This window comes from Monodon monoceros, unplaced genomic scaffold, assembly GCF_005190385.1.
Source record: "Monodon monoceros isolate NGI ecotype Baffin Bay Population unplaced genomic scaffold, NGI_Narwhal_1 Super_Scaffold_21, whole genome shotgun sequence".
NCBI lineage: Eukaryota > Metazoa > Chordata > Mammalia > Artiodactyla > Monodontidae > Monodon > Monodon monoceros.
The window spans coordinates 174,059,582-174,071,336 of NW_021703778.1; the positions used below are offsets into that span (position 1 = coordinate 174,059,582).

General features: G+C 60.7%; 1 protein-coding gene across 1 annotated transcript; it reads left to right on the plus strand.

The window, feature by feature from the left end:
• The first annotated feature begins 7,072 nt into the window (after positions 1 to 7,072).
• Positions 7,073 to 8,497, plus strand: TMEM121 (transmembrane protein 121). The gene has a single exon (XM_029239253.1). It carries the CDS (start codon positions 7,135 to 7,137, stop codon positions 8,089 to 8,091), a length of 957 nt encoding a protein of 318 aa, XP_029095086.1. The 5' UTR covers positions 7,073 to 7,134; the 3' UTR covers positions 8,092 to 8,497.
• The last annotated feature ends 3,258 nt before the right edge of the window (positions 8,498 to 11,755 follow it).

An 11,755-nucleotide genomic window follows, 5' to 3' on the forward strand; every position in this document is an offset into this window, starting at 1 on the left:
CCGGTGGTGGCCAGCAAGCCTCGGCATTCCTTGGTTTGCAGCTGCATCACTCCAAGAGCTGCCTCTGTCATCACGTGATCTTCTTTCCTCTGTGTATGTGTCTGTGTCTTCAAATCTCTCTTTCCTTATAAGGACACTAGTCATTGGATTTAGGGCCCACCCTACTCCAATATGACCTCAATTTAAGTTGATTACATCTGCAAAGACTCTATTTCCAAATAAGGTCCCACTCACAGGTACTGGGACTTCAGCATATCTTTTGGGGCACCATAATTTAACCCATAACAGATCCCTTTCTTACAGCATACCTAAAATTTAACTAAAAATGGATCATAGACCTAAATGTAAAACCTAAACCTATAAAATTCTTAGAAGAAAACATGGGGGAAAATCTTTATGACTAGGGTTAGGCAAAACCTTCTTAGATATGATACCGAAAGCACAAGCAACAAATGATGAGATAGATAAACAACTTCATCAAAAGGTTTTTTTTTAAAAAAATATTTATTTATTTATTTACTTTGGCTGCGCTGGGTCTTAGTTGCGGTACGTGGGATCTTCGTTGCGGCATGTGTCATCAAAAGTTTTTAAGCTCCAGAGGACACCATCAAAAAAATTGAAAAGACAACCCACAGAATCGGAGAAAATATTTTCAAATTACATATCTGGTAAGAGACTTGTATCCAAAACATAAAAAGAATTCCTTCTTACAACTCAACAATAAAAGGACCATAACGCAATGGAAAAATGTGTAAAGAATTTGAACAGACATTTTCCGCATATAAATCCTGTATGTGTTTTGTTAGATTTTTACCCAAGTATTTAATTTTGGGGGAAGCTAAAGTAAATGTTATTGCTTTAAAAATTTTGGTTTTCAGTTGTTTGCTTCCAGTAGAAGCAGGATTGAAGTTGTTTTGACCTTGTATCCTGCAACCTTGCTAACCTCACTTATTAGTACTCAGATTTTTTTTTTTTGGTAGAACTTTTGGGATTTTCTACATAGACTTTCATGCCATCTACGAATAGAGTGAGTCTTATTTCTCCCCTTCTATTCTGTATGTCATTTATTTAGTTTTCTTATTTTATTGCACTGGCTAGGACTGCCAGTACAATAGCGGATAGTAATGGATAGAGTGGACATCTTTGCCTTGTTTCTGATCTTAGGGCAAAACACCCAGTCCTTCATTATTAACTATCATGTTAGTTGTAGTTTTGTTTTGTCTCTTTTTTTTTTCTTTTTAGATACCCTTTATTAAATTTAGTAAAATTTCTCCTGTTTCTGGTTTGCTGAGAGTATTTATCATGGATGGATATTGAATTCTGTTAAATGCTTTCTGTGCATGAATTGATATGATCACATGGTTTCTTCTTTAGATTGTTAATATGGTGGATCACACTGATTTATTTTCACATCTTGAACCAGTCTTGTTTTCCTGAGATAACCTCCCTTTGGTTGTGGTATTTCTTTGTTTTTATTTTTTATGTTGCTTGCTTCTATCTGCTAATATTTTGTTGAGAATATTTGTGACATGATGGCATTGGATTTTCTTTTCCCTTGTGGGTTGGATTTTCCTGGCTCTTCATGTGCAGAGTAATTTTGGATTGTATTCTGCACATTCAAATGGTATGTTATGAATATCTGGTCTTGTTTAAATCCTATTGAGAATGGTGATATTTTTGTTTTAGCATGCAATCAACCCAGTTGGGTTCAGGCAGAAAATTCCAGACAGCCTTCTGTGGGTAGTGGTTTCAATGTCACTTCTGTTTTCAGAGGCTTTGCAGTGTTGTTTGAACCCGTCCCGTGCGGGCACTGCCCAGCGGCCAGTGTGGGACTCGTGCAGTGCTGCGCACTGTAGTTCAGTCCTCGGACTCAGGGTGACACTTGGGACTGGACCCGGGCACACGTGGCTTGGGGTTGAGCCCGAAAGTCATGAACAGCTTTGCGGGTTGCCTTCTGGAGCCCCTCCTCCAGCATGCCTCCGTTACTTTCGGGCTCCCTGGGGCTCCCCTTTCCAGTCCTCTGGCAGAAGTTGGGGGCTTTAGTCACCCCACCCTCCTGCACACTCCCCCTGACTGTGCCTGCATCTTGGGAAAGAGAGAAGGGCCTGGCTCTCCCCGTCTGCTCGAGGCAACTGGGTCCCACCCTCTGGAACCACGTCTCCTCTGACTGGAGAGGAGGGTCTTCTCCCTAAAAAGGTGCCTGTGAACTCTGATGCCTTGACTGCAGCCTGGGTGGAGGTAGGATTGCCCACGTGCCCCGAAGCAGCAAACGGAACCCCCCCTCCCAATCTCTCTTCTCCCAGTCTCTCTTCTTTCCCTCCCTGAGCCAGAACTAGGGAGCCCCTCCTGGAGCTCTCTGTCCCTGTCATGTCCCCATGTCTGGCTTCTGGACCAGGCAGAGTCCAGCCTGGGGATATGGGGGGAAGATCCAGAAACTCACCACCAGGTTGGTGGTGCTTCACATTCTCGTTCTCCCCCCAGTCTGCTCAGGCTTCAGAGCCCTCAGTACCTCATGCATTACCTTCTTTTTATAGCTGCACTCAGCGAATGAGACAGGGTTTATCCCATCTCACCCCAAACGGAACCCAGGAGACATAAAAGAAAAAGACAACAGGGACTTCTCTGCCGATCCAGTGGTTAAGATTCGGCGCCCCCACTGCCAAGGGCCTGGGTTCAATCCCTGGTCAGGGAACTAAGATCCCACAAGCCGTGTGGCACCCCCCCAAAAAAAATATATGTGTGTGTGTGTGTGTGTGCGTATATATATGTGTGTGTGTATATATATATATATATATATATATATATAAATCCTTGGTCTCGATTGGGCAACTCTTACTGTCCTGCCAAATTTGGTTTCTCTTTATTGAAGTGAGTGTGTGTGTAGAAATAAATGTACATTGTATTGTGGACCACTTAGGGTAAACTACAGGTGCCCTGACAATTCACCTGGTCACTTCATCACACGTGGCTCCAGAAGGACGGTCTCCTGGGCGCGGTCCTCACACAGAGACCCCCTTGGCAGTCCCTCAGCGCGCGTTTGCACCCCTGCCTCCCTCCCAATAGGACACTTGTGATGACCATGGCCCACCTGATAATCTGGATGATCCCAGATCTCAAGGCCCTTAATTTAATGACATCCTCCAGGGGAGCCGGCCCACGTCCCAAGGGCTCTGGGCCTGGCGCTAGCTGGGTGGACACACAGATAAGGGGATTGAGAGGCAAGAACTGGGTGCCGGGGTGGCGATGGGGTGTGTGGTGTTTGGAACACTGACCCAGGCAAGCAGGACGGGGGTTAAAGATCGGGCCTTCCCAGCAGCCCTTAGGTGAGGTGGGGAGGGCAGAGGGAGAGAGGAGATGGGCAGGGTGTCCTGGGGGGCAGCCCCTCCCTGAGAGCGGAGGGTGGAGGGAGGGAGCAGGCCGTGTGGGCTGTGGTGTGGGCTCAGGGGGCCCTGGAGGTGCTTCCGGCCCTCCTCTGCCTCCTGGGCCTTCTAGGGTGGTTGTGCCAGGTGGTTGCTGGTGGTGCCCGCTGGCCAGACGGAACCTGTGCTCCCTGGGCCTCCTCCCTCCATGCTGCAGGAAGTGGCCTTGCTACCCAGGCCCTTTGTCCCTGGAGACCTCCTGGGGAAGGTAAACCGTCCCTGGATCTGGGGCTCCTCCCTGGGCAGTGAGGCAGCTTTAGGGTCCTGACTACACTTCTTCCCGTGAGAGCAAGTGTGTGAGTGGCTATGGGGGCTGGTAACCCCCAGTCAGCCATCCTGAGGGCTCAGCCCAGGAGCATCTCAGCACCTCACGTGTGCCTCTCATGGACGGCCCAGGGCGGCGGGCCTGCTATCCTCACTCCCTGGCCGGCCCCCAGGGCTGGTGGAGGGCGGCAGATCCCGTCACCTGCACAGACTCAGCCACCTGTGTGGAACCAGGCACATGTGGGGCCTCGGTGCAAGCCGACCAGGTGCGAGGGATCCGGGGTGTCCCTTCACCCTCTGACCTGGTCTCCTCCTGTCAGAGGCAGCAGGCAGGCGGCCGGTGCGGTCCCCTCCTCCATCCTGGGGTGGGCATGGCTGGCATGTTGGGGGCGGTGCTCAGTGAGGACAGGGTGGGGACTCCGGTGGGGGGAAGGAAGCCCGAGCCTCCAAACCCTAGCGTGCTCCCTGGATGGCTGGAGAAGAGGATGAGGGCTGCCCAGTGGCCCTGCTCTGCGCCCTCAGATAAGAACCGGGGAGGCTGGAGAAACCCAGGATGCAGGGCTTCTCTGGGACGCGGCGCCGTGTCCCCAGACGAGGCCCCGGGGGCCACCTGCAGATAGTCGGCGGCAACCCGGCCCCCACGTCGGGGCTAGCTCCGCGGGTAAGGCACAGGGTCCCGCAGGCCGCCTGTCGCAGGCGATCGGGTCACACTGGTGGGTGGCCCGGGTACGGGCTGCGGTGGAATTTCAGGGTGTGAGCGGAACTGAGGCGCCCGCGGGGCGATTCTCCGGCTGTTGGGTGAGGACGGTGGACAGGAGACTTCCCGGGCTTGCGCGTGGACCCTGGGGGCGTCAGGCTGCCCAGTGTCATAGGTCCCGGGGGCCGTTGCTGCGCAGTGCCGTCGCCCTGGCAACCGGCGCTGCGGAGGGGGCGGGGTCGCGGGGACCCCCATCGCCGTCAGGCGGGCGCAGGCGGCTGGGAGCGCGGGGCGGGGCCTCAGGCCGGGGGTGGGGCGCGCGCGCGGGCTGGGGGCGCAGCTGAGCGCAGAAGAGCGCGGCCTCGGCCCCGCGCACCTACGGGCTCCGCGGAGTCGGCCCGGGCACGGCGCAGCATCTGGCCGGCGGCGGGTAAGTGAGGGCAGGGCGCGCGGGCAGGGCGCGCGGGCTGGGGCTCCCGGTGAACCCCGACTCTCCGGCCGCAGGGGCGGCGGGATGCAGGGGCGGCGCTGCAGGGGTGAGGCCTGGCGGGGGAGCGGGCGGTGGGGTCAGAGGAGCGGAGACGCAGCTGCGGGAGCGGCCCAACCCCTTCACCGCCCTCTGTCCGATCGGGCTGGGGCCGGGGGAGGGCGGCCCTTTTCTCCCCCCCTGCCACCGCTTGTGGGCACTGAGGGACGGTTGGGGCTGGAGGGCGTGTGAGGCGCCGGGGAGGAGGCGGGCAGTGAAGGGCCCGGAGGCTCCGGAGTCTGTGAGGTCCGGGCAGTGGGGCGTGCAGGAGGCACCGGGCCGGGCCCGGGCCGGCCAGGGCAGCGGGGCCAGTCCCCAGGGAGAGGCCCGGCAGGGTGTGGGGGAGGGGTGGCCAGGCCCTGGCGCTGGCTGCCTGGGGCAGGGGCCGGGGCTCCCTCTGTGACGGGGTCTGTCCCGGCACCCTCAGCCCTCCGCGCATGTTTGATGAGCGAGTGAGCCGTGGTATGGGTGGGGAGGAAGGGGTTAGTGGTGCAGCGGCTGTTTGGCTAGTTGGCCAAGGGCTGGGATGAAGGAAATTCCGAGGCCGCTGCTGCAGCCACAGGAGGCCCAGGTGTGTGTGTGTGTGTATGTGTGTGGCGGGCTTCGTGGGTCAAGCGTGTCCACTCAGTGGCGGCGGACACGGGGTGTGTGTGTGAGGGGGGAGCAGCAGCTCACGGAAGTGTGGAGGCAGGGGCATAATAGGCCGATGACCCTCCCGAGGCACCTACTACTCGTCGCGGCCGAGCTCAGAGTGGTTGGGGGCCCTGGATGTGGCGGCAGGGACTCCTGGGAGGTGGGTGCTGGGTGGGGCAGCACTGCAGTGAGGGCAGGGGTGGAGGTGCCGACTTGGAAGGGGACCTCCTTCCCCAGGCAGTGGGGGCTGCGGTATCACCAGGGGCAGCCTGGGCACTGGCTCCACAGTCACACGTGACATTAAATTTTATGTCCTTGTCTAGACAGGGCAGTAAACAGAGCCCTGGGGCCAGGGGTGCTGTGGGAGGGACAGGAGGGATGGGGAGACTGGCTGGGAGTGAGCCTGCAAGTGACTTTCGGGTGGGTGAGGGCGCAGGGCCTCCATCATCCCCCAGGTGTGAACGGGCACAGGTGTGGGGACCCGCAGCCTGCGGCGGAACTCTGACCAGCACAGCCATGACAACCAGTGCCAGGGGTGTGAGAGGGGTGCAGGGGGCCGTGGAACCCAAAGCAGGCCCAGGTGGGCGTTAGCGGAGGGAAGGCTTCCTGAGATTGCCCCCAAGGGCAGGGGGGAGGGAGTGGCAGGGGGACCACCTCATGGTGAGCAGGGCGGCGTGGGTGAGCTGGCGCCGGGGCTGGGGGAATGTACACGGCAGGAGACGCAGCCAGGGCAGTAGGGAGCCACGATGGGAGCAGGGCAGAGACTGGTCCACACGCCCTGTGAACGGTGGACCGGAGGGGAGACTGAGTCTGCCGAGGCAGGGAGGGAAGATGCAGGGGCTGCGAGGCAGGGGTTGGGAAACACGGAGAGGCTTTTGGGATGGAATCCGCAGGCCTGGATGACTCTCAGTCCTGGTTCGGGAAACCTGTCCAGAGCTCCGGCTCCTCCGGCCTTCCCTGAGCGCGCAGAGCGGAGAGCGCAGGCCCGCCTCCCGCCCAGCGCGGCGCCGGGAGCGAGGACGCCCGAGCTCCCGCGGGAACGGCCACGGGACGGAACCCCGGGCCTGCGGTGCAGGCCGCCGGAGCCGGAGGGACGGCGGCGTGGGCCCAGCAGGGACAAACCTCCGGGTCCCCGGGGACGCGCGCGCGGCGGGGAGAAGGCACTTCCGTTCCATTTCCTCCCCGGCGGTGGCGGGAACGAGGTCTCGGGTCTCAGGTGGGGCTGCGGCGCCCCCTGGAGGCCCCGCTCTGGCTCGCGGCCCCCCGTGCGCACATCGGCGCGTGCGTGCGGCCGAGGCCCGGGGCCCCGAGTGGGGACAGCGCCCCTCGCGGGAAGCACGTCGCCGGGGTGGGAGAGGCCGCCCCCTCCGCATCCTGACTCTGTCTGCTCTGATCTCCTCAGATTCTGAGCTCGCCAGCCGGGAGCAGCGGCGCCCTCGGGGCGGCTGGACAGGCCCCGCGCCATGCCCGAGGGCTGAGCGCCGCCGCCGCCGCCACCGCCGCCGCCGCCACCGCCGCCGCCGCCGCCGCCGCAGGGCCTCGTCCCGCCTAGCGTGGGGCTGCGCGCGCCCAGGTCGGGGCCCCGGCGGCCGACCATGGTGCTGCCGCCCCCGGACCGGCGCCACGTGTGCCTGACCACGCTGGTGATCATGGGCAGCATGGCGGTCATGGACGCGTACCTGGTGGAGCAGAACCAGGGCCCGCGCAAGATCGGCGTGTGCATCATCGTGTTGGTGGGCGACGTGTGCTTCCTGCTGGTGTTGCGCTACGTGGCCGTGTGGGTAGGCGCCGAGGTGCGCACGGCCAAGCGCGGCTACGCCATGATTCTCTGGTTCCTCTACATCTTCGTGCTGGAGATCAAGCTCTACTTCATCTTCCAGAACTACAAGGCGGCGCGGCGCGGCGCGGCCGACCCGCTGGCGCGCAAGGCGCTGACGCTGCTGCTGTCGGTGTGCGTGCCCGGCCTCTTCCTGCTGCTCGTGGCGCTCGACCGCATGGAGTACGTGCGCACCTTCCGGAAGCGCGAGGACCTGCGCGGCCGCCTCTTCTGGGTGGCGCTGGACCTGCTGGACCTGTTGGACATGCAGGCCAACCTGTGGGAGCCGCCGCGCACCGCGCTGCCGCTCTGGGCCGAGGGCCTCACCTTCTTCTACTGCTACATGCTGCTGCTGGTTCTGCCGTGCGTGGCGCTCAGTGAGGTCAGCATGCAGGGCGAGCACATCGCGCCTCAGAGGATGATGCTCTACCCGGTGCTCAGCCTCGCCACCGTCAACGTGGTGGCCGTGCTGGCGCGCGCCACCAACATGGCTCTCTTCCGCGACAGCCGCGTCTCGGCCATCTTCGTGGGCAAGAACGTGGTGGCGCTCGCCACCAAGGCCTGCACCTTTCTGGAGTACCGCCGCCAGGTGCGCGACTTCCCACCACCCGCGCTGGCTCTGGAGCTGCAGCCCCCAGTCCCCCAGCGCAACTCGGTGCCGCCGCACGCGCCGCTGCACGGCCAGCCGGGCCGCCCCCACGGGCCCTCACCCACGCGAGACGCCCTGGACACGTGACAGGGGCCGCCCGAGGGCGCTGAGACGCATGGCTGCAGGCGCACGGTTTGCATGGGATGGGGTGGGGGCGGGCTCCCAACAGGGCTAGGTGCGGAGAGTGCCCGAACCCGGGGGGGTGGGGGGCAACCCCCGGCCGCTTCTTCATCTCAGGAATCCTTCGGACCACGGACCTCAGACCCTGCTCGGCCAGTCCGTCCAGCGTGGGCGCCCGTGTGTACGGCCTGAGCCAGAGTGGGAAGGGTCCCACCTCCGCCTGCTGGGGGCCTGGGTGGGAAGGGAGGACAGAGTGGGCGGAGGTCTGTTCCCCTGGGGTCCCTGGGTGGGGGCCTCTGGCTCAGAGTTTGGGACTAAGGAGGCCTCTGTCATTTTAAAGACTCTTGTTTACAGTTTTGTATGGAACGTGGCACTGCCCTGCCTGTTTGATGTGTCCAGTCTCTTGATAGCTGCGGAGGGGCGCCTGAGGGGCGGGGTGTGAGCGAGTGACGGTGGGCGGCTGGGCCGGTCCACTTCTGTCCTGTCCTGGTCTCTCTGGGCAGTCAGACGGGGACGGCAGGGAGGACCCGTGGGAGAGTGGGTCTGAGGGGCCCTAGGGTCCCGCTCCCTCCCCCGACGGTCTGTTTTGGGTTCCTGCCTCTTCCCGGAGGAGCCCCTTGCTGGTCCTTGGGTCTCCGCCTAGCGATGGGGCCGTTGCTGTGGGGTTGCCTTGGCTGTGAGGCCCCGTGTCCCGGTTTCAGAGGCGGGAACTTGGCGCACTCCCAGGGCAGAGAAGACGGCTCTGGGCTCACGGAGCCCCAGGCTCACCCGTCCTCCTGGGCGTCAGCGCTGGTCTGCGCCTCCTACCTCTGCCTCCACTGGCCTCCACGGCCCTGCGGCGCCAGGCACACTGGTCCTGCCTTGGTTTAATGGGCCATGTGCCCTGCCCCCCGACTTGGAGGGCCTCTGAATGAGGCCCAGGCCGGCACCCACCGTTTTCATGACCGGGGCTGTTGTCTGGCTCGTGGCCCGAGGTGTCTTCCCTCTGGGTTTGCCTTGGGAACAAGATGGGGACGTCCCAGCCTGCCCTTCCCTGGCTTCCTGAGGTGGCCTGTGATGGCCAGAAGTGACAGCAGCACCACCCAGCCGCTCCCCGTCTGTTATCGCCTCACTCCTCAGCTCACAGCTCCTGTCACCTCAAAAACAGCTTCCCGATTCGGGAAGGAGAGGGCGGGGACTCCTCCTTGCGGCTTCCCCTGTTGGTAGGGAAGTCCCTCTCAGAAGCCCCCCGCGTGGGCCCCTCAGGGGCCCTGGGCCAGAACTGGTTCCATGACGGCCATGTTCTGAGGGCCGGCCTCGGGGGTGGGGTACTTGCCTCGCTGGGTCTGGGGTCTGACAGCCCGGGATGCCAGTGGAAGAGGAGGCCCCTGGGTTTGAGGCCGAGGACCTTGCCCTCTTCCCCAGAGTGAGGGGCCTCCGCGTCCCCCTTCCTCCTCCTGGAGTGGGGGCTCAGACGCACCTCACCTGCTCTGGTGACACCAGGCAGAGTCTGCCCCTGCACGACGCAGCTCGGTCCCTCAAGACGAAAACACATTCGAACTCCTGACCCGTCTTCTTCCGTTCCAAAGCACGTTCACTTTTTCTGTAGGAAAATAGCTTTCATCATAGTAAAAACCCAACTTGGCAAAATCGAACTCCCTCATATTAAGTTAATAGCTAAACTTCACATTATCCGATTCATTTTTTTTTTTTTGGCGGTACGCGGGCCTCTCACTGTTGTGGCCTCTCCCGTTGCGGAGCACAGGCTCCGGACGCGCAGGCTCAGCGGCCATGGCTCACGGGCCCAGCCGCTCCGTGGCATGTGGGATCTTCCCGGACCGGGGCACGAACCCGCGTCCCCTGCATCGGCAGGTGGACTCCCAACCACTGTACCACCAGGGAAGCCTATCCGATTCATTTTGTCCAGTAACGTGGTGGAGACCCAGTTAGTGATAAGTCCAGAACAGAAGCCACCACCGTCATCGCCCCTGTTAGGATGGCCGCCACTTCATCTGCTCTCTGGGGACCCTTTTGCCGATGGCCCAGGTGGAGGAGGGATGGGACACTGCAGTGTTGCACGGCCTCTCATGGCTGAAGCGTGAGTGGCTTAATCTGTGGCAAAAACAAGGTAACTGCCAGTTCACCGGAGAAAGACCAAGGAGAAGACCCCGCAGTCAGAGGGTCTGAGGCTGGGCGCTGCCCGAGGGCTTCAGACTGGCGGTGGGCGCTCACGTGTGTCAGCTGCGTCAGTATGCAGGGCGCCCGGGGCGGACTTCTCCCAGGGAGACAGCTGGAGTTGGGGTCGCACCAGGGGGCTGAGAGCAGAACAGCAGCGGTTCAGAGCGGGTGTGTTGGTCAGGGTTCTGTGGAGAGACAGAGCCAGTGGGAGAGATACGGAACAGAAGAGACCCTTTATGAGGGGTTGGCTCACGCAACCGTGGAGGCCGAGCGGGCCCATGACCTGCCAGCTGCGGGCTGGGGACCAGGAGGACGGCGCTGTCGTTCAGTCTGAGTCCGAAGGTCCACGGAGCAGGAGTGCGGATGTCTGAGGGCAGGAGAAGATGGATGTCCCAGCTCAGGCAGGGGCGAACCCACCTCCCGTCCCCCGCTCCCCGCTCCTCTCTCCAGGCCTCCAGGATTGGGTGAGGACCGCTGCACGGGGAGGGCCATCTGCTTACACCCTCACCGACACACCCAGAAATAGCCTCACATGCTGCCTGGGCTCTTGTGGCCCAGCCCGCTCGACACGTCAAATTAAGTGTCACAGGTGGGGGCGAGGCTTGGACAGCCGAGGGGTGGGAGGAATGGCAGAGAGGGGGCTGGGGGGATGGGGGGGGAGGTCAAGACAGGTGAGGAAGATGCCTGCTGGGTTTGCAGGCAGGGCATTGCCGTGGACGCCGAGTGGCTGCCCCGTGGCTGCCCCGTGGCCACTCCTTCATGGTGACCAGACCAGAATTTGCTTGGGGGTCGCCCTGTGCCTATTAGCCCAGTGGAATCGACTCCTTCACTGGTGCTGGGTCACGGAGGAAGGCCTGCTGACCTGACTGTGGACTCGTCTATGTCCCCCCAGGGAGGCACGAAACTGGAGAGGAGGGTGATTAGATGACATGGATGTTCGTGTCACTCCCACGTGAGTCTGGAAGGTTGTCCAGGCTGCTGGTCCATCCCAGCCCATTGGGGACCCACGTCCCTCCCATCTCCCGCCTCCTCTGTGAGCTCTGATGCTCCGTCCAGGTTCTCAGCCGAGGCACAGACAGGGCGCTGAAGACCTCGAAAGGGGACGCTTGTAGGATCTCTTTGCGTGGTTCTCAGAAGCTGGCACAAGACATCTGGCTCACACCCCACTGTCCTGAATTTGGACATGTGGGTCCACAGGGAAAGGGTGCCCGGGTGTCCAGATGAAATTCTTCTGCTGTGAAGGAACGGGGGCCACTTATATCTCCAAAAGAGCAGCACCTTTGAACTTTACTAGGTTTTTTCAGTATTTTTTTCCCTCTAAGGTATCTGTCCTCACTCACGTTCTCACTAGCAGAATACGAGTGTTGCGGCTTCTCCACCCCTGACGCAGGTGGTAGCGTTAGTCTCGCCCACGTGATGGGGCTGGGATAGCGAGTTACCTTCACGTTTCCTTGATTATTCACGAGGTTTATCA

Bases quoted from the DNA above. Each gene is read 5' to 3' on its own strand.
- TMEM121 (XM_029239253.1), top strand. From the start codon at position 7,135: ATGGTGCTGCCGCCCCCGGACCGGCGCCACGTGTGCCTGACCACGCTG.